General features: G+C 45.8%; 1 protein-coding gene across 3 annotated transcripts in view; it reads left to right on the forward strand.

Annotated features, from left to right (window-relative positions):
• Positions 1 to 21,669, forward strand: part of RSPH14 (radial spoke head 14 homolog) — a 255,007-nt gene extending 233,338 nt beyond the window's left edge. For all 3 annotated transcript variants that reach the window (XM_039910610.1, XM_029053885.2, XM_039910611.1), the window contains 3 exons: positions 19,103 to 19,328; positions 19,864 to 20,000; positions 21,390 to 21,669. In XM_039910610.1, coding sequence (XP_039766544.1) covers positions 19,103 to 19,328; positions 19,864 to 20,000; positions 21,390 to 21,628 — 602 coding nt within the window. In that variant the 3' untranslated portion in view covers positions 21,629 to 21,669. The remainder of the gene's footprint in view (positions 1 to 19,102; positions 19,329 to 19,863; positions 20,001 to 21,389) is intronic.
• The last annotated feature ends 930 nt before the right edge of the window (positions 21,670 to 22,599 follow it).

Here is a 22,599-nt window from a genome sequence, read left to right on the forward strand (position 1 = left end):
CTGAGACCCTTGCGGGGCAGGGACTTCGTCTGATCTACTTAACTCGTGTCTACCCCAGTGCTCAGAACGGTAATCGACACCTAGTAAGCGCTTAACAAATACCACAATAATAAAAAAAAAGAACCCTTCCTTCCACCTATCTCCTTTATTCTCCATTGGAAGCAGATATGTGCTTGCCTCAAGAGGTGAATCACTAGGTGGGTGGGTGTCAGCTACTGTCTCCCACCTACTTCTCTCCCTCCCGTTGCAGCTGTTGAAGTCTCATTGAGAAGGTGTTTCAGGAAATCTGTGAAGGGGAGGCCGCACCAGTGGATGAATCTCCGTCGGCAAATAGGGCCTTCTTCCCCACCCCCAGCCTCTCAGGGCTTGGGCAGGGGGAGACAGAGAGAGATGGTCACTGGAAGCATCTTCAGAGGAATCATGCAGGACTAATATGCCCCATTCTTATTCAGATGGGGAAGGATCATGCTCATTAGTAGTAAAAAGAATATTACTTTCGGGGAAACAGCATGGTCTAATGGAAAGAGCACAGGCCTGGGAGTCAGAGGACGTGGGTTCTAATCCCAGCTCTGCCGCATGTCTTCTGTGTGACCTCGGGCAAGTCACTTCACTTCTCTAGGCCTCAGTTCCCTCATCTGTAAAATGGGGATTGAGACTGAGACCCCCATGGGGGACAGGGACTGTGCCTAACCTGATTACCACGCCAGGGTTTAGACCTGTGCTTGGCACATAGTAAATGCTTAACAAATACCAACATTATTATTATTAATAACCTCCTCCTTCCAACTTAGAGTGGGAGCTCCATGTGGGACAGTGACTGTATCCAACCTAATTATCTTATATCTGCCACTGCACTTAGTACGGTGCCTGGCACAAATTTGGCACTTTACAAGTACCATAGGAAAGAATCAGAATGCAACTGTAATAGAGACGCAGCCTTGACCTCGTAGAAAGAGTATGGACCTGGGAGTCAGAGGACCTGGGTTCTAATCCCAGCTCTGCCACATGCCAGTTCTGTGACCTTGGGCAAGTCACTTAACTTCCCTTTCCCTCAGTTCTCTCATCAGTAAAATGGGGAATAAGACTGTGAGCCCATTTGGGACATGGACTGTGCCCAACGTGATTAGCTTGTATCTATCCCACGCCTGGCACGTAGCACTTAACAAATACCATAAAAAAAAAAAAAGGATGGGTTTGGGAGTCAGAGGACCTGGATTCTAATCCCATTTCACAGTTTGCCTGCTGAGTGACCTTGGGCAAGTAGCTTAACTTCTATATGTCCCAGTTTTCTCATCTGTAAAGTGGGTTTTAAATTACTTGTTCTGCTTCCTGCTAAGATTATGAGCCTGTGTGGAACAGGGCCCGCATCCAATCTACGTACATCAGCTCTATCCCAGCGTTTACTTCAGTACTTGGCACATAGAAAGCACTTAAATACCCCAATTATTTAATAGAAATAATAATAATTAGCGCTAATAATATCTTATATTCATCTATTTTTCAGGATTTATCTTCAGAACATTCCCTTGAGACAGGGAGGAGTAGAAAGCTGGATTTTCCCTCATACATATATACTTATACCTGCTGCACCAGAAAATATTGAAGAGATATTCAGAAAGCTCCTCTCCCCTCTATTTTCAATTGGGCTTATAGCTAGCGTCTTCTTGGCTTGAGGAAGGAAAATAAAAGTCCTAAATTTTAATGTGCACTGAGATTCCTGGATTCCTGGGATCAATTTGTAGTGTTTCCCTTCCGTCCACCCATCCGCTGACCTAGGAAAGCATTAGCCTTTGCTTCTTTTTCCTTTTTCCTTTTACTTTTCTCTCTCTCAGAGTTCAGCACTACACTGGTGGGCGTTCAATAAATATTCATGGGAGATGATGATGATGCAAATGGAACTTTTAACAGATGAGCTGTTCACCAATTTCTAATGCAAAACATTGTGATTAAAGTCAGTTATACCACAGAAGAAAGGAGGGGTTTGAGGCCAACTGGTGAATGCAAAAGTCAGGAACCTGTAATGACGGAGAAAAGGGTGTTCATTAGAAAGCCGTCACCCAAATAAAGCCGGTTTTCAGTATCTGAAAATTAAACAAGTGTTTGGAAAGAAGAATCTAGTAAAAGATGCATTTCAAGATAAAGTATCAGGGCCTTTAAACCTGCCCTTGGTGTCCCTGATCTAAAATTTAGAATGCAGCAGCATTCATTCTAAGCAGCAGCATTGCCCAGTGGATAGAGCATGGACCTGGGAGTCAGAAGGACCTGGGTTCTAATCCCGGTTCCACCATTTGTCTGCTACTGTGTGACTTTGGGCAACCCGCTTAACTTCACTGTGCCTCCCTTCTCTCATCTGTAAAGTGGGTATGAAGACTGTGAGTCCCATGTGGGACATGGACTGTGCCCAACCTGATTTAGTTTGTGTGTCTACTTCAGAGCTTGATCCAGGATAACCACTTAACAAATACCATTAAAAAAAAGAGAACAATCCACTCTTTGGATTTTTTGTGTATTTTCCTGAAGGAGCTGCTGGCTCAAGTTTGCACGGATCCACCCCTCGACAGCCTGCATCCTTCGCCTTGGCCTAAAGCCTGCGACCAGCGGGAGGAAGAGTCATGCTGGGATCGTCTCTGTCGGCAGAATTAAATAGCTCATTCTTAAATTCTAGATTGTCATCTTGGTCCTGATTTACGAGGACCACATTTAGAGCGATAACGATGGAGGCAATTGGGTTGAGGAGTTGGGATAATCGGGTGGAAGCTGTGAGTGCAGTCTTGGCAGGAGCCCTGGGTGACTTCCTCCGCTGGAAGGCAGTGGGGAAGGAGTATTTTCAATACCCTCCCCACTGTCTGCTACTAGAAGGTCAGCTCTCTCAGGGCAGGGATTTTGGCTACCAACTCTCCCAAGCGCTTAGTACAGTCCTCTCTAGTGGATAGAGCCTGGGCCTGGGAGTCAGAAGGATCTGGTTCTAAGCCCGGCTCTGCCTCTTGGCTTTGTGACCTTGGGCAAGGCACTTCACTCCTCTGTGCCTCAGATACCTCATCCGTAAAGTGGGGATTAAGACTGTGAGTGGCACAGTCTTGATGAGAAGCAGCGTGGCTCAGTGGAAAGAGCACGGGCTAGGGAGTCAGAGGTTGTGGGTTCTAATCCACTTGTCAGCTGAGTGACTTTGGGCCGGTCACTTATAACTTCTCTGGGCCTCAGTTACCTCATTTGTAAAATGGGGATTAAGACTGTGAGCCCCATATGGGACAACCTGATTACCTTGTATCCCCCTCAGCACTTAGAACTGTACTTGGCACATAGTAAGCACCTAACAAATACCCTTTTATTATTATTATTATTATTATGACCTTGTATCTGGCCCAGTACTTAGAACAGTGTCTGGCTCATTGTAAGTGCTTAACGAACCCCATAAAAAACAAACAAACTCAGTATGAGCCATGTAAGCTCATTGTGGGTGGGGAATGTCTCTGTTTATTGTTATAGTGTCCTCTCCCAAGCACTTAATATAGTGCTCTGCACTCAGTAAGCGCTCAACAAATAACAATTGAATGAACGCAGTGCTCTGCACAAAGTATGCGCTCAGTAAATACCACTGATTGACTTTTAACCCCTGAAATGGGAGGGTCCCAGGAACACCTGGTGCTCATCTTTTCTCTTCCTCCCTTCTTAGGCACATTAGATCCCGGGCTCCAGTCAAACCACCTTCTGGGTCCTCTCCGGTTTCTGACAGAACAGAAAGGTCAGCGACAGAACCAGTAGCTGTTTCTAAAGCTACCACCACCACCTTCTCTCTTGAACTCAATCGATCCACCAGTCCTATTTGATTGAACACTTATTGTGTGTACAGAGCACTGTGCTAAGTGATTGGGAGAGGGCAATATAACAAAATAACTAGACACACTCCTTGCCCACAGTGAGCTTACAGTCCAGAGGGACAGACCCAGAAAAGCAGGGACTGAGACACCCACGAAAACTGTTAGTTCCACATTCCCTAACTTTGTTCAGAGACTTTGATTTGTAGACTGTCCATATCATGTCCAAGTCACTTCTAGATAGTAGGTAGACAGTCTGTTGTATTTAACGGTAATAATAATAATTACAGTATTTGTTAAGCATTTACTATGTGCCAGGCACTTTAATAAACGCTAGGGTGGATTCAAGCAATTCAGGTTGGACACAGTCCCTGTTCCCATGTGGGGCTCACAGGCTCCATCCCCATTTTACAGATGAGGGAAAAGAGACAGGAATGAAGTGACTTGTCCAAGATCACACAACAGTCAAGTGGTGGAGCTAGGATTAGAACCCATGACCGTCTGACTCCCACGACTCGGCTCTATCCACTACACCACACTGCTTCTGTATTGAACGCTTACTGTGGGCAGAGCACTGTACTAAGCACTTGGGAGAGTAATAATAATGATGGTAATTGTTAAGCACTTACTACGTGCCAAGTACTGACAATACAACTGAAACTTACTCTGCCTACAAACGAGCTTTCAGTTTAGAAGGGGAGATAGATATTAATGTAAATAAATAAATTACAGATATGTCAGTGGAGTAAAGTGGGAAGAAACCAGATTGCCATGAGTGTAAAAGAGAGTATTGTAGGCCCTTTGAGCAAAAAACTGAAACTTTGGTGGCCCCTGAGGCTGCAGGTGGAGTGATACTGCCTAAGTTCAATATCTTTCAAGTTCCCGTAGATTTTCTACATGTTGATCTTGCTCTGCAATGCTCCCTGGGCTTCCATCCTCTTCTGTCTTCAGAAAGTCAAGAACTGTACTGTTATATTTTGTTTTGATCTTTCTGCAAAATAATCTCATAAGGGTATGAAGGGCTGTGGAGAAAAATGTACTTTGGCCAAGAAACACGAATTTCGAAGATGAAAAGCTCTCCGATTCTGTGTATATTGCCTTCAGTGGCACATCACAATCAGAAATCCATGAGTTCTGCCTCGTTTTCCTTCACTACACTATACCTCATGTTGTTTCTTCAATTTTTCGAAACATCGATCAGCCTTTTTTGTGAGATCTTGATGGTTGCGGGAAGGGGAGGATACTCCAGCCTAATTAAGGCAAAATTATCCCCCCAAGCACAATCCAGGTCTGTAATTTATTTCCATGTTGCCCACACCACACTGACATCCAAGAACTACGTACTCTTGCGGCCTGCTACCACACGAGAGTGACAGGAAAGGGAGGTGGGACTAAATAACCAGTGGTGGAAAGAAGGGGTATTGAGCTTAGGTGGCTTAGGAGAAGGATATAAGTTCAAGGAGAAAACCTATCAGTATTGATGTCAGCTCTGAAGTTGCACCAGCAACAGAATCAACTTGGTTTTCTAGTGATTTCCTCATGTAAATAATTACTATGCTGCTGGAAACTTTGGGTTTATCAAGATCCAGGCAGATTGGACCTGAGAGGGCAGGATTTGGTCAATGCTCTGTTATTTTGGAAGTGAGTACCTGATGTAAGGGGTGTTTTACCCCCCCCCCCCATGGTATTTTTTAAGCACTTACTATGTGCCAGGCACTGTACTAAGCACTGGGATAGATTCAAGCTAATCAGGTTGGACACAGCCATGTCCCACATGGGGCTCACAGTGTTAATCTCCATTTTACAGATGAGAAGTAACGTGACTTGCCCAGGGTCACACAACAGACAACTGGCAGAGCTAGTATTAGAACACCGGTCCTTTGGACTTCTGGGCCTGTGCTCTAGCCACTAGACTATATTTCCCTCCTCCTCCCTGCTGTCCATGAGTGACCATTTTGCTGCCTTTTAGCGCACACCACTCCCCGCAACCCTTCAAACACACACACACACACGTGCAGGAGTAATGAGAGTTGATCAGATAAATATGCCTGTTTCGAAGTTTCAATAAGGGCTTGATCAAATAGAGGGATGAAATCTATTGGCTGCAGGGGGGCTTGGAGTCAACTGTGGATATCAACTACTCAAGCATGCCTTGTTCCTCATTACCTTGGACAATGGAGAGTTGGTTTTTTAATCTGCAAAAGAAATGGATGAAAGTAATCTGCCAGAGACGAGAAATGAAGATTGTCTCCGTCTCTTTCTATCTTTCACTCTTACTAAAATGATCCCTAGCAGAAAACCCAAAGGCTTAGACAGAAGCCTGTAAAGAACGAATGTTGTTTTGAGGTGAGACTGACGGGGACAAGGACGCACTGTTTCTGAATGTTGAAATGGACAAAAGTTAGGGTAGGGAGAATCATTGATGCGAGAAGGTCGCAGAAGGACACGGCAGATTAATGTTAGAATTTAGAAGATGTGCTACATAATTTCCTGATCCAAAAGACCAGATCGAGGTGATTGTGTAATAGATTTCATCTGAAAAGCAGATTGCTTACGGCATCCGTTGAATAGTCATATTAAAGAAAAAAACCGCCTAGAGCTTTTGGCTCAAAATCAGAGAGACCTAGGACTGCAAAGAAAAAAATCAGTTAATGGCATTTATTGAGCTCCTACTGTGTGCAGAGCAGAATCAGTGTACTATGCAGCATGGCTTAGTGGAAAGAGCATGGGTTTGGGAGTCAGAGGACATGGGTTCTAATCCTGCCTCCGCCACTGTCTGCTGTGTGACCTTGCGCAAACCACTTCAGTTTTCAGTTATCTGTAAAATGGCGATTAAGACTGTGAGCCCCACATGAGGCAACCTCATTACCTTGTATCTATCCCAGCACTTAGAACAGTGCTTGGCACATAGTAAGTGCTTAACAAATACCATAATTATTATTATTATGTTGTGAAAAAGTGTCACTGAAGCAAACAACTTGGTCCCTGCTTTCAAGTTGCTTACGATCTAACAGCGAGACATGCAGACACACATCACTTAAAGAGAGTAGGAACAAGGGAAATGCAATTATGGCCAGAGGAATAGATGAATAAATAATAGATATTTATAAATAGATGGTGTATGGGGATTGCCAAATACTTAAGTGCAAAGGGTGGGCATGGGTTGACACCTCCTGGGGGACAGAATTAATTCAGGGAAAACTTCCTGAAGGAGTGGGGCTTCAGGAGGTCTTTGAAGATGAGGAGAGTTCTGAAGTGGTGGGTTTGAAGGGGAAAAGAGTTGAGCAAGGAGTGAAGAGTGGGAGAATAAAAGGTGAGGCACAGTAAGAAGGTGAACTTGGGAGGAACAAAGAACATAAACTAGGGAGTAACTGAAGAGAGTAGATGTGTAAGAAGCAAGGAGCTGGTGGAAAGCTCTGATGTCAATGTCCAGGAGTTTCTGCTTGATTCCAAGGGAAATACACTTCCAAATGATGTTTTAGAGAGATGGTGATAATAATGGTATTTATTGGCACTTACTATGTGTAGGACACTATACTAAGCGCTTGGGGAAGTACAACGGAGTTGGTAGGTTTGTGTTTGGGCAAGTCACTTAACTTCTCTGTGCCTCAGTTCCCTCATCTGTAAAATGGGGATTAAGTCTGTGAGCCCCACGAGGGACAACCTGATTACCTCGTATATACCCCAGTACTTAGAACAGTGCTTGGCACATTGTAAGCACTTAACAAATACCATCGTTATCATTATTATTATTGTTATTAGTTGTGATCCCGGCCCACAGGGCGCTGACAGTCTTCAGCGGGAGGAAAGCATTAAAATAGATTGGGAAGGGGCAAATAATAATAATGCCTTGATTTTTCTATAATCCTTTTATTCCCAGAGTATGCTCATTGCTTATGAGACTTTTGTCTTCCCTGTGAGATAAGGAGTGGAAGGTGACATTATTCCCATTTTACAGATGAGGAACTGAGACCGAGAGAAGTTAAGTGACTTGCTCCTGGTTCCACAGTAGTGCCAGCTGGCATCCAGGTCCTTTGACTCCCAGGCCCATGTTCTTTCCACAACACCCCACTGCCTCCCGGCGACAGAGTATGACACAGACAGAGGTGGGTTGACCAGTGAGGAAGCCGCGAATTGCTGCGTGGCTCTACTCCTGCCTTTCTGACCTTTCTGGACATATTCGCTGTTGTTCTTTAGTGTATGTATCTTTCATTCAGAATATCTGATCAGGAAGCAGCGTGGCGTAGTGGAATGAGCCCGGGCTTGGAAGTCACAGGTCGTGGGTTCTAATCCCGGCTCTGCCACTCGTCTGCTGTATGACCTTGGCCAAGTCGCTTAACTTTTCTGTGCCTCAGTTACCTCATCTGTAAAATGGGGATTAGAAGACTGTGAGCCCTACGTGGGACAACCTGCTTATCTTGTATCTACCCCAGCGCTTAGAACAGCGCTTGGCACATAGTAAGCACTTAACAAATACCATAATTATTTTTATTATTATCAGGAGAATGAAGCTACCATCAGTCAGTTGATCACTGGCATTTACTGAGCACTTACTGTGGGCTGAGCACTGTCCTAAATTCTTGGAAGGGGACAATGTGACAGAGTGGGTAGGTCCGATCACGGACCACAGGGAGCTTTCATGCTAGAGGGAGAGTCACAGTAAAATAAACGGTAGATAAAGAAAATGGCAGAACATGAGGATATTCATTCAATAATAATAATAATAATGTTGGTATTTGTTAAGCGCTTACTATGTGCAGAGCACTGTTCTAAGCACTGGGGTAGATACAGGGTAATCAGGTTGTCCCACGTGGGGCTCACAGTCTTAATCCCCATTTTACAGATGAGGTCACTGAGGCACAGAGAAGTGAAGTGACTTGCCCCCAGTCACACAACTCACAAGTGGCAGAGCCAGTAGTCGAACCCATGACCTCTGACTCCCAAGCCCGGGCACTTTTCACTGAGACACGCTGCTTCTCTGATCATTCATGCAGTCAATCATATGTACATAAATGCTGTGGGGCTGAGCATGGGATGATATCAAAGGCTTAAAGTGACCGAGAGGGGAGGGAGGGAAGAGGAAAGTAAGGCTCAGTCAGAGAAGGCCTCTTAGAGATGTGATTTTTAGGAGGATTTTGAAGGTGGGGAGTGAGAATGTCAGATATGAAAGGGAAGGGGAGATTGTTCCAGGTGAGAAGTAGGATATGGGTCAGCAATGAGAAAAGATCGAGGTACAGTGAATAAATTGACATTAGAGGAGTGAATTGTGAGGGCTGGATTATGGTAGATCAGTGGTGTCTCTGTTGTATTGTACTTTACCAACCAGTACAGTGCTCTGCACACAGTAAGTGCTCAATAAACACCATTGTTCTGCATACAGTAAGCTCTTATTAGATACGATCGAATGAACGAATAAATTGATCAGCAAGGTGTAAGGTACGAGGGAGATAGCTGATTGAGTGTTTCTGTTTTATGTGGAGGTGGATGGGCAACCACTGGAGGTTCTAAAAAAGTGGGAAGAAGTTGACTGATTTTTTTTTTTTAATCCAAGCAGCAGATGAAGTACAGACAGCAGTGGGGAGAGACAAGAAGCAGGGATGTTAGAAAGGAGGCTGATACAGTAGTCGATGTTTGGGTCAGCTTGGCAACAGTTTGGAGAGTAAAGGGAGGATGTGAGAGATGTTCTGAAGGTAGAACTAACAGGATTGGATGATAGATTGAATTTGTGGGTTGAATGAGAGTAAATGAGTCAAGAATAATGCCAAAGTTGTGGACTTGGAGACATGGAGGGTGGTGGTGATGATGTTTACAGTGGTAGGAAAGTGTGGGAGAGAGCAGGGTTTGGGTGGGAAGATGAGGAGTGCCGTTTTGGGCACGTTAAGTTTGAGGTGTTGGCGGAACATCCAAGCAGAGATGTCTTGAAGCCAGAAAGAAATGTGAGATTGGTGAGAAAGAGAGCGCCAGAGATACAGAGACATCGGGATTGGAGCATGGCGTAGTGGATAGAGCATAGGCCTGGGAGTCAGAGGACCTGGGTTCTAATTCCAGCCCTGCCACTTGCTTGCTGCATGACCTTGGGCAAGTCACTTCCCTTCCTCTGTGCCTCAGTTACCTCATCTGGAAAATGGGGTTTAAGACTGTGAGCCCCACGTGGGACAGGGACTGTGTCCAACCCGATTTGCTTCTATCCCCACTGCTCAGTACAGTGCATGGCACATAGAAAGCACTTAACAAATACCATAACTATTATCGTTGTTGTTGTTGTCAACCTACTCACTGTACCTCCATCGCATCTACCATGCCACCAAACCTTATCCTTGTCCTCCCTCTGGCCTGGAGCTCCCTCCCCTTTCATTTATGACAGACCACCACTCTCTCCATCTTTAAAACCTTATTAAAATCACCATCTCTTCAAGAGGCTTTCCCTGCCTAAGCCCTCATTTCCCCTATTCCCTCTCCTTTCTGTGTTGCTAATGCACTTAGATCTGTACCCTTCTAAGTACTTGATATTCAGCCCCGTCTCAACCCCACAGCACTTATGTACCTATCCATAACGTATTTAATGTCTATCTCCCCCGCTAGAAAAAGCTTCTTGTGGACAGCAAATGTGTCTGCTCATCTTCCCTACTCTGTACTCAAAGAGCTTTCATTTGAGTGAGGAAGATGAGCAGACATGTAGTGAATGTGTCCGTTTAATATTGTATTGTACTCTCCCAAGTGCTTAGTACAGTGCTCTGCGCATAGTATGCACTCGATAAATGATGGAGTGAATAAATGGATGAATATTGATGATGTTCCATGAACTATTTCTCTCTCCCTTCTCTCCCCTCTCTGCAACAGTCTTTTTCTTGTAGCTTTCGAACCATCATTTAAATGTGTATCCATAGAAAGATTCTTTCTCAATAGATTTCCCTTTATTCTACCTTGGGAATTGTTGTTTGTTTGTTTGAAAGAGGAAAATCCCTGCACTTTTAAATACAAGTCACATAGTCTTGTTCTCACCCCTCATGAGACATAGCTTGTGGGATCAGGAAAGAAATAAACCTCCAGAGATATTATACACCCGCAAGAAAGTGCATCGTCATTTCACAGCCATTTATTAGGTACTTATATTATGCAAAGCCCTGTATTAAGCACAAGGAGATTACAAATCAGGTAATTGCTGTATACTCCCTGGCTTTTAAGAAGGGGAAGACAACATAAAGAAGAAGTCAAGTTTAAAAATGAAGAGCTACGAAATTCAACAGTTCAGAATATAAAGGCGATAAGGCATTTTCAAAGATGATGCTACTGAAGGGGATGTGTGCGTGTGAGCTGAAACGATGCACTGTTTGCGCATAAGGAGAGCTCCTTGCTGTATTAATGGATGGCCCTATTCAGGATCTGCCTCTCTGTCTTTGAACCTGTCTCTAGGTATTTTTTAAATAGTACTTAAGGGTTTACTATGTGTCGATCACCGTTCTATGCACTGGGGAAGATACAAGTTAATTAAGTTGGACACGGTCCCTGTCCCACATGGTGCTCACAGTCTAAGTAGGAGGGAGAACGGGAGAACTGAGGCACAGAGAAGTTAAGTGAGTTGCCCAGGGTCACATAGGAGACAAGTGACAGACCCAGGATGAGCCTCGTGTGGGACAACTTGATTACCCTGTATCTAGCCCAGCGCTTAGAACAGTGCTCTGCACATAGTAAGCGCTTAACAAATACCAACATTAAAAATTAGAACCCAGGTGCTCTGACGATTCCCAGGCCCGAAGTCTTTCCACTAGGTCACTCTGTCTGTGAGTCAGAGCACCTAGGTTCTCATCCCAGCTCCATGCTCACTTGGGCAGGTCACTTCGTTTCTCCTTTTGACTCCCAGACCTGTGCTCTATCTACTAGGCTGCACTGCTTCGTCCCCTTGCTCTGATCGTTCCCACGGCTCAGAGCTCCCTCCCATCACAAATCCGACTGAACGTAAGCTCTTCCTACATTCAAAGCCGGCTCAAATCACACCTACAACAAACCTTCCCCAGTTAATTTCCCAGTGCCCCATGCTGTTTGAACCCACCAGGCATCTCTCGCACTTATAAGCATATCGATACACACTCTCTGCCATCCTGTATGTCAGCTCAGTTATTCATTTTATATATGTCTTTCAATTCTTCTACATCCCTTCTGTTAGAGAGCAGGCTCTTCGATGTCAGGGAATGTGTCACTGCTTAATTCTGTATTTCCTTAGCACAGCACACTGCACTAAGTGGACTCTCAATAATTACTACTATACTGCAAGATTTGATGACAGCGTCACTTACCTTTTCTGTTACCTCAGTTTCCTTGTCGGTAAAATGGGGATTAAAGTCCTGTTCTCCCTCCCTCATAGTCTAGATGCCCCATGTCCAGGGTCTGTGTCCAACATGGTTAGCTTGTTTCTACCCCTGTGCTTAGTACAGGGCCTGTCACACAGTAAGCGCCTAATGAAAACCATAAAAAAAAAAAGAAGCAGGAGGGTCAAGTTTAAGGGAAAGACTAGGGAGGAACAAATCAAATTCTGCTACCTTAAACAGTGCCCTATCCAACAGTGAACAAAGAGATAGAAACAAAGATGAAGAAATAAAAAAGCAGCACGGCCTAGTGCAAAGAGCACAGGCCTGGGAGCCAGAGGACCTGGGTTCTAATCCTATCTCTGCCACTTGTCTGCTGTGTGACCTTGAGCAAGTCATTTAACTTCTCTGGGCCTCCCTTCCCTCCTCTGCAAAATAGGGATTCAATAAGTATTCTCCCTCCTACTTAGGCTGTGAACCCCATTTGAGACCTGATTACTTTGTAACTACCCCAGCACTTAATAGAGGTTGGCACGGAGTAAGTGGTTAACAAATACGACAGTCATTATTATTAGGCTAGGTGAGAAGTAGGGACTAATGAGGTGTCTTTTGGGAATTATCCACCGAGAAGTGATAGCTGAAGTCATGGGAGTGGCTGAACTTTCAGAGAGAGGGAAGGAATTGTGTAATACTATTAATAATAATGTTGGTATTTGTTAAGCACTTACTATGTGCAGAGCACTGTTCTAAATCCTGGGGTAGATACAAGGTAATCAGGCTGTCCTTCGTGAGGCTCAAAGTTAATCCCCATTTTACAGATGAGGTAACGGAGGCAGAGAAGTTAAGTGACTTGCCCACAGCCACACAGCTGAGAAGTGGCAGAGCCGGGATTCGAACCCATGATCTCTGACTCCCAAGCCCGGGCTCTTTCCACTGAGCCACGCTGCTTCTCTAGCAGTGGAGCACCTGAGGGGCAGCCAGAGTTAGGGTGGTAATGAAGATTGTAATTGTGTACCAGAAAATGAGAAGCAGCATGGTTTAGTGGAAGGAGCATGGGCTTGGGAATCAGAATACGTGGCTTCTAATCCCGGCTCTGCCACTTGTCTGCTGGGTGACCTCGGGCAAGTCACTTAACTTCTCTGTGCCTCAGTTACCTCATCTGTACAATGGAGATTAAAAGTGTGAGCCCCACATGAGACAACCTGATTACTCTGTATCCACCCCAACGCTTAGTACAGTGCTTGGCACATAGTGCTTAACAAAAACCACAATTATTATTATTACTATTGTTATTAAAAGGCCGATGGTGAGAAAGTGCCAAAAAATTATACAGGGGCAAACCACCTGGAAAGGAGGTCTAAACTGTCGATACCTAGTTCACAGCACATATCACTGCTAGAATTTGCATCTCCAAAGATGGGAAGAGCAAACTGAACAGACAGCATCTGTGAATGAAATAATAATTGTGGTATTTGTTAAGCACTTACCACATGACAAGCACTCCACACTACGTTGGGGTAGATACTGGATAATCAGGTCCAACACAGTCCCCGTCCCACATGGGGCTCAGAACAGGTAATTCATCGCCGTTTTACAGATGAGGAAACTGAGGCACAGAGAAGTTAAGTGACTTGCCCAAGATCATACAGCGGGCAAGTGGTAGAGCCGGGATTAGAAACCCTGGTTATTAAGGCATACGTGGTAAGATTCGTTTTTTTAGTTTACTCATATTAAAAGGGCCATTCAATTCTGGAAAGGCAGAGAACCCGGAGAAGTGTCTGTCGGAACTGAGTAAATTCTGGTTAGAACAGGAAGGAGCGAAGGCGATGGGCAGGGCAGATAATGAAACCAGTGCTCCCCTTTCGGATGTTCGGATTTGGTTGGAGATGTTGATAAAAGACTTATCGGAAAGCAATAAGCCATACTGCCTGTTGGAGAGATTAAAAAGCACCAGAAAGCCTCTGAGAAAAGGGATTGTTCCTGGAACAGATGTGTTCATCACTTTGACCTTTTTGTTTCTCCAAATCTCTTGCTGTGAAAAAGGTAAAACAGCCACCACATCCTGACACAACATAATCCCTAAGGGACACTCGCTGGTGGTGCTGTTAAACTAATCCTGCAAGGAGCCAGTCTTCGAAAGTCCTTCTATCCTCCCCACAGCTCTTCCACCCCTACTGGCTGGATCCTCCCTTTCACCCCCTTGAGCCCCAGGCAACCATGCCCCAAAGTTCTTGTTACCTCTCCTCTCCATTACATTTTCTTTTCCTTTCTCAAGCACCCATTCCTTCACTACCGGATATCTCCACCCCTCCTTCTCCTGTTTCTTTGTCAAATGAAGTCGGCGACTGCAGAAGGGAATGGTTCCAAACTCTGTACCCTCTGATTTCTAGACTGCTGTTCCTCCTTCTCCAGGTTGATTTCTAATTCAGTCAGTCGATGATATTTATTATTATCAAGTGCCGTCGAGTCATTTCCGATTCATACAGACTCCATGGCTATACTTTCTCCAGAACGTCCAGTCCTCTGCCGTAATCCACCACCTAACGCGTGGCTCAGTGGAAAGAGCACGGGCTTTGGAGTCAGGGCTCATGAGTTCGAATCCCCGCTCGGCCACTTGTCAGCTATGTGACTGTGGGCAAGTCACTTCACTTCTCGGTGCCTCAGTTACCTCATCTGTAAAATGGGGATTAAGACCGTGAGCCCCACGTGGGACAGCCTGATTCCCCTCTGTCTCCCCCAGCGCTTACAACAGTTCTCGGCACATAGTAAGCGCTTAACAAATACCCACATTATAATACCCTCCCTTCCCTCCGAAATTGGTCCATTCTCAACTCACCCCTCTCTACAATCATTTTGGCTTATACCCATGAGTCTCCCTAACATCCCTTACAGGTAAATTCTCAGTTCCTTCTGCCTAATCCAGTGTTAACAGTCTTTCCTACTAGTTGATATTCTCTCCCCTCCACCGGATTTCCTCGTCTTGCAGTTTCATCTGGTCTCGGTGTATATTCTTGGCCTGCAAATGCTGCTAACTCTTTATACTTCTGGCCATTTCATTTATGAATCCATTTCATTTTAGTTTTCTTCTAGTACAGCCAGTTCTTCCATAAGGCATGTTTTCAGTATGCGTTTCAAATAGAATCCAGTGGCAGAATTTGGGGTCGTTCTCCCAGCGATATGCATCTTTCTTGGTACAGTGCATTGTGGTGATGGAAAAAACAGGTGACTACGAGATGAGTTTCCAGAACCCCACTAGGTTCCCAGAGGACTAGGAATACTGAGCCCGTTGTCAGTTAGGGATTGTCTCTATTTGTTGCCGAATTGTACTTTCCAAGCGCTCAGGACAGTGTTCTGAACACAGTAAGCACTTAATAAATACGATTGAATGAATGTACCAGTAAGATCTTTTTCCTGTCTCACGTTCTGCACACAGAAGGGAAGCAACATGGTGTAGCGGATAGAGCACGGGCCTGGGAGTCAGAAGGTTATGGGGTATAATCCCGGCTCCGCCACTCTTCTGCTGTGTGACCTTAGGCAAGTCAGAACAGTACTTGGCACATAGTAAGCGCTTAACAAATACCGGCATTATTACTTCACTTCTCTGTGCCTCAGTTGCCTCATTGGTAAAATGGGGAATAGGACTGTGAGCTCTATGTGGGACAGGGACTGTGTCCAACCCGATTTGCTCGTATCCACCCCATCGCTTAATTCAGTGCCTGGCGCATAGTAAGGGCTTAACAAATACCATTATTATTAGTAGTAGTCATAGTAAACACTCAATAAATACCACTGATTGCTTGATTTGCCAGCCACCCACGTTCACTCAGGTTGGCCCGTTTTTTCCCCTACTTCTTTCCCTCTCTAATTCCTCTCTTCTGGGGAAGTTGGTCCTTCTCAGCCTCATCTATGTGATTTTATAATAATAATAATAATAATAATAATAATGTTGGTATTTGTTAAGCGCTTACTATGTGCCGAGCACTGTTCTAAGCGCTGGGGTAGACACAGGGGAATCAGGTTGTCCCACGTGGGGCTCACAGTCTTAATCCCCATTTTACAGATGAGGGAACTGAGGCACAGAGAAGTTAAGTGACTCGCCCACGGTCACACAGCCGACAAGTGGCAGAGCTGGGATTCGAACTCATGAGCCCTGACTCCAAAGCCCGTGCTCTTTCCACTGAGCCACGCTGCTCCTCCTCCTTTTATAATAGCTAGGCCCCAGTGAGAAGCTGGTATGGTATTTGAGGGGGTGCAAGGAGTGTGTACAAATCAAGAGCTCCAGAACAACTGGATAGTGACTCCTTTTAGCTAATAATAACAATAATCATGTTGGCATTTGTTAAGCGCTTACTATGTGCCGAGCACTGTTCTAAGCGCCGGGGTAGATACAGGGTAATCAGGTTGTCCCACGTGAGGCTCACAGTTAATCCCCATTTTACAGATGAGCTAATGAGAAGTAGGAACATTCCCCACCCCCAAATGAAATATCTCTCAGTCACATACAGATTAAACAGACTGAACCTGCTCCACACTACTGCTTTTTCTCCAACAGTGATGGGAAAACAGTCAGTACCACCTTCTACTAGCCAAGCCATCATGGAGTAACCTTAGGTTCTCTTGACTGTCCTGAGAAATTTTCCAGAACAGTCAAATTTCCTTAAAATTTGTCAGGGTTCAGGTCTGCTGCCGGGAGAGTCAAGTGTTTTTCGGAGGTAGACAATCTCAATATAAAGTGCTTGACGTGACTCCTTCTTCTACTCTTGAATCTGGTGTGCTGCAAAGATCGTGTCTACCGTATCGCATTTTGGTCCAAACAACATTGCAGTTCGAGAGGGAATGGTGAACAGTTTTCATGTGAAGCTTGTCCAGGCCACTGACCAGGATCACGAGCAAATTATTGGCAAATCACTCACATCTAGCAACATGGCATCAGTTCTCTTTGTCCCCATTCTAAAGTTGTGCTTTCTCTCGGTAGCAGTGCCTATCTCCTCATGTTTTGCCTCGACTGCCGCGTATGCTATTATGGCTTAGAGCTGCAGCTCTTCTCATGGAAATGAAGTCTTGAACAAAGCTGAGGCAGAGTTGACGAGAACGGAGCTCAGCCGAAAGCCTCAGTGCTAATCCCGCTATGAGGCATGGCTCTATTTAGGTTTAAGCAAAGTAGGTATTTGGCTGTCTCAGCAGGTCAGGAAGGTCAGCAAGGGCAACGCTTAACTTCATGTAAATCTGATTTGGTTGGAGTAAAGCAGAACCGTCATCTGGAATGGCAAACGTTTGCAATATGGAGAGGGAAAGGATGGAGGGTCAGCGCTTGATAAACTGATATTACGGGGAAAGGTTCAGGGTGCTGAAAGGCTCAAAGAGGGTTGTATAGGTTTGCGGATGATTAGGGGAATGATGGGTTATTAGAGATGACAGTTAAGGGTGTTAGGTCTGTCGGTAGCTTATGAGTAACCGTATCACCATTCCGTTTCTCTAAACGTTCTTCAGGGCTACTAAAGGAGATGGAATTATGTTCTGGAAGAATGTTTGGTCAAACTAATGTGGCATTTTATGGTTTAACTACTAAGCTCATTTCTTCCCTTGTTATGTCTCCTCCTTGCATCCCCCATCTCGCATCTGTCCATCTTCTCTTTGTTGTCCCCGGTTACACTGACTAGTCGTTTTGGGGCCATCTGAAAGAAACTGGGCCATGGCACGGCAGACTGGATAGAGCATGAGTCTGGAAGTCAGAAGGCCATGGGTTCTAATCCTGGTTCCGTCACTTGTCTGCTGGGTGGCCTTGGGCAAGTCACTTTACTTCTCTGTGCACCAGTTACCTCATCTGTGAAATGGGGATTGAAACTGTGAGCCCCTCACGGGGCAGGGACTGTGTCCAACCCGAATTGCTTGTGTCCACCCCAACGCTTAGTACAGTGCCTGGCAACTAGTAAATGCTTAGCAAATACCACAGTTATTATTATGCCGCACTCTAGTTGGGGAACTTCCACTGAGGGGGCTGGGCATGCTGTTTCAGAGTCACTAGAGCTTGGGAGGGTTCCATCCTTTGTGGTAATAATAATAACTATGGTATTTGTTAAGCGCTTACTATGTGCCAGGCACTTTTCTAAGCGCTGGGGTAGATACAAGGTAGTCAGGTTCTCCCACGTGGGGCTCACAGTCCTAATCTCCATCTGTGACCCACAGGGGACTAGAGGTGGATTCCTCCCATCGCGTAAGAGGCCCTCTAGACTGTAAGCTCGTTGTGGGAAGGGAACATGTCTACCACCTCTGTTATATTAAACTCTTCCAAACACGTAATACGGTGCACTGCAATCAATAAAGACTCAATAAATATGATTGATTGCCTGAATGACTAACTAGATGGGGAAGCAGCGTGACTCAGTGGAAAGAGCCCGGGCTTCGGAGTCCGAGGTCATGGGTTCGAATCCCGGCTCTGCCACTTGTCAGCTGTGTGACTGTGGGCAAGTCACTTCACTTCTCTGTGCCTCAGTTACCTCATCTGTAAAATGGGGCTTAACTGTGAGCCTCACGTGGGACAACCTGATTACCTGATTACCTGATTACCCTGTATCTACCCCAGCACTTAGAACAGTGCTCGACACATAGTAAGCGCTTAACAAATACCAACATTATTATTATTATTGGGCCATTCCCTAAATCCTCTTGCCTTGCACAATTCCTCTGCATTGCCATTGCCATTTTTTAATGGTACATTTAAGTGCTCACTGTACTAAGCACTGGGGTAGGTACAAGGTAATCAGATTGGACACAGTCCGTGGCCCACATGGGACTTAGTGTTTTAATCGCCATTTTACAGATGAGGTAACAGAGGCTCAGAGAAGTGAAGTGACTTGACCATGTCGCACAGCATCAGACGAGTAGGGGAGTCAGGACTAGAACCCAGGTCCTTCTAACTCCCAGGTCCATGCTCTATCCTTTAGGCCACGCTGCTTCTCCAGGCTTGTTGTCTGTTTCCTTCAGGAGCCGAGGGAATAGTGGAAAACAGGCTGATTCCGGCACTAGTGAAAAAGCTGAGAATGGAAATGGAAGAAATACAAGAACTGATCCTGGAAACGCTCTACTCCTGCCTCCAGGTGAACGCCTTCGAAGCCCTAGAGAGTGGAGCAGTGCTCATTCTGAGAGACGTGCTCTACAGCAACTCGGAGACCATCAGGAGCAGAGCTGCTCGGGCTATGATGGCTATCAGGCAAGTGGACAACCTCACCGCCCTTGAGGGCAGGGTCCTGTCTCTGTGTACTCTCCCAAGCTTGGCGTCCAGCAAGATGAGTGCTCACCTCATCTCTCCCTCTCATGTCATCACTGTGTGCCTCGATCTCGCCTAATTCACTGCCAACCCCTGGCCCGAGTCCTACCTCTGGCCTGGAATGCTCTCCCTCCTCAAATCCACCAGATAGTCACTCTCCTCCCATTCAAAGCTTTACAGAAGGCACATCTCCTCCAAGAGGTCTTCCCTGATTGTGCCCTACTTTTCCTCATCTCCCTCCCCCTTCTGTGTCACCCTGACCTGCTCCCTTTGCTCTTCCCCCCTCCCCGCCCCACAGCATTTGTGTATATATCTATAATTTTATTTATTTGTATTGATGTGTGTCTCCCCACCTCTAGACCGGGAGCTTGTTGGGGGCAGGGATTGTCACAGTGCTCTGCACATAGTAAGCGCTTAATAATACGATTGAATGAATTAATCTTTTCTTTCCCTCCCCCTTCCCTTATCTATCCTTCAGTGTGCCCCTGGAAGGAAAAAAACAAGTATGCAACAATAACGTTATTCCAGTGTTGGTCCACCTATTGAAAGACCAGAACGCCGAAGTGCAAGCCAATGCCGCAGGTGCATTAATGAATGCTACCGTCACTACGGAAGGTGAGCTGAGGTGGGCTACAAGCTTCCCAAAGGTATCCTCCTTCCCCATCCCGGCCCCAAGTCATCTCAATGAATGGCATCACCCATTTGCCAATATCCAGTGAGCCCGGCTGCACCTTTGCACAGCTTTTTTCCACTCTTCGCCAAACAGTGAGAAATGCACCCCCCGACTCCAAACCCTTGGGAAATGTTGCTACTTCTTCTAGCTGCTTTGGTCTCTCAAAGGAAGAAAGGAAAAAGAAATATGGCTAATCCTTGGGACCTAGGCTCCTCCAGAAATCCCCCACCTCTAATGGGGAGCGGTGGAGGGAGGGGGCCTGCTACCTTTCTACTGAAAACTAAAATAAAAGCAAATTAGAACTAGATGAATCCTTGTCCTCTCATGGACAGGAGCAATTCAAAGAGAGAGGACCAGGAACACTACAGTTGGATCTTGAGTAGTTGAAACCTGTCCCGTGGCTCTCGGTGACTCTTTCCCATAATTGAATGTTTAAACTCTTCATTGTGCTAAATGATTCCCAATTTTACTTACCCGACCAAGCTCTGGCCAAATTCAAATAAATACCACACTCCTGCAATTGTGGCCAGAATTATGCAGCATTATGAATTTTAGTCCTGGGCATTGCCAAATTATCCCTCTAGCTCCTGTTTCCCCTGGGAGTTATTTTATGTTCAGATGCAATTCAACACTCCCTCTCCCCTTTTTGACCTTGGCAGTTTTTACGGGCCACGTGGGTTTCTGCTCTGTTGAGACCCCAGAGAAAGAGGAAGAAAGTTTTAAAATTAGGAGATCTGGGAGACAGCCGAGACTTGTGGTTCATGATTGCTGACACCAACGATTAGGCTCGCAGAGAGGGATTTAACCAGTAACGGCATTTGCTCCCGACCTCTGAAATTGACCTGTGGAGAAGTATATTAGGAAGGGAACGAGGGTGTGGTTATCAAAAGGCCTTTCGGCCTTTCTCCCCAAATGATGAGATAAACACTCTTTTTTTTACTTCTCATTTGTGCCAAAGCAAAAAAAAAAAAACACCAAAAAACAGTCCACATATTTTGTGCTACTTTGGCTATGGGGAAGGGAGAACCAATTTTTTTTTTAAATGGTATTTGTTAAGCGCTTATGTACCAGGCAATGCTCTATGCACTGGGTTAAATACAAGCTTCTCATATTGGACACGGTCCCTGTCCCACAAGGGGCTCACAACCTTAATCACCGTTTTACCTTTGAGGTAATTGAGGCCCAGAGAAGTGAAGCGACTTGCCCGAGGTCACATAGCAGAGAAATGGCAGGGCCAGACAGAACCCAGGTCCGTCTGAGAATTTCTATTTGTGAGCTGGATAAATTCTAGCTCTTCTGTTACCATTTTAAATTGTGTGTGTTTTTTGTAGGAAAATACGCTGCCCTTACTGCGGGAGCCATTTTTCACTTGCTGGAGCTGGTGAATAAAAACTCCAGCAAAGTCCGCCTGAATTCAATCAAAGCCCTCACTATGCTGGCCGAGGCTCCGGAGGGCCGCAAGAAGCTACTGGAGCAGCTGAAAACATTACAGGAGCGGGAGATGGACCCCAATGAGGCCGTGAGACGAGCCGCCAGAATTGCCGTCAAAGTCATCCAGTGGAGACCGTAAGACGCGAGCAGTGTGAAATAATAAACCACCTGCAAAAACCTGCCACTCGTAAGTCCGTGCCTGTCCAGGGGCTTCGCGCTCTTCACCGACGCTGACCGCTCGCTAGGTCAGGCTGGCTGGGTTGAGTGGAATGAGCACCAAGCCTGTAGGAGGGCCTCTTCACGTTCACGTGTGCAAGGGGGCATTTGCATTCGGGGAAGGGGAGGTTAGAACCGTTCCACCTTGAACGGTATTTTTGGGTCGTGTCTTTACTCTCCTCAGAGTGCAAGCCACCTCGGGAGAGGTCTTCTTGGTGGCCTTCACCACCTTCTCCTCCAAAGCTGCTGGCCTGCTTCACTCTCAGTGGGAAAGCAAACGGCGATCAACCAACTGATAATCAATGGCATTTGAATGCTTACTGTGTGCCAGACAGTAAGCGCAATTAATAAATATCAATCAATTATATTTATTAATAATGTTGGTATTTGTTAAGCGCTTACTATGTGCCGAGCACTGTTCTGATCGCTGGGGTAGACACAGGGGAATCAGGTTGTCCCACGTGGGGCTCACGGTCTTAATCCCTGTTTTCCAGATGAGGTAACTGAGGCACCGAGAAGTGAAGTGACTTGCCCAAAGTCACACAGCTGACAAGTGGCCGAGCTGGGATTTGAACCCATGACCTCTGACTCCAAAGCCCGTGCTTCTCTGCGCTTACTGTGTGCAGAGCACTGTATCTAAGCGCTTGGGAGAGTACGACACGACAATATAACAGATACATTTCCTTCCCATAACGAGCTTACAGTCTAGGTTGCTACGGCGTGCAGGGCAGCTTGGGATTTCAGGGTTCCCTGACCCTCAGCTCCCCCTCAGGAAGCTGTTCTGTTGTAGGGGCCCAAAGTATGCCCCCCTGCAGGCTCGGGACAGGATGGGACAATGCTCGCATCCTTCTGACAGGTGTATTGGCCTTATGATGCCAATGGGGTAGCCAGGGA

This window comes from Ornithorhynchus anatinus, chromosome 2 (assembly GCF_004115215.2).
Source record: "Ornithorhynchus anatinus isolate Pmale09 chromosome 2, mOrnAna1.pri.v4, whole genome shotgun sequence".
Lineage (NCBI taxonomy): Eukaryota > Metazoa > Chordata > Mammalia > Monotremata > Ornithorhynchidae > Ornithorhynchus > Ornithorhynchus anatinus.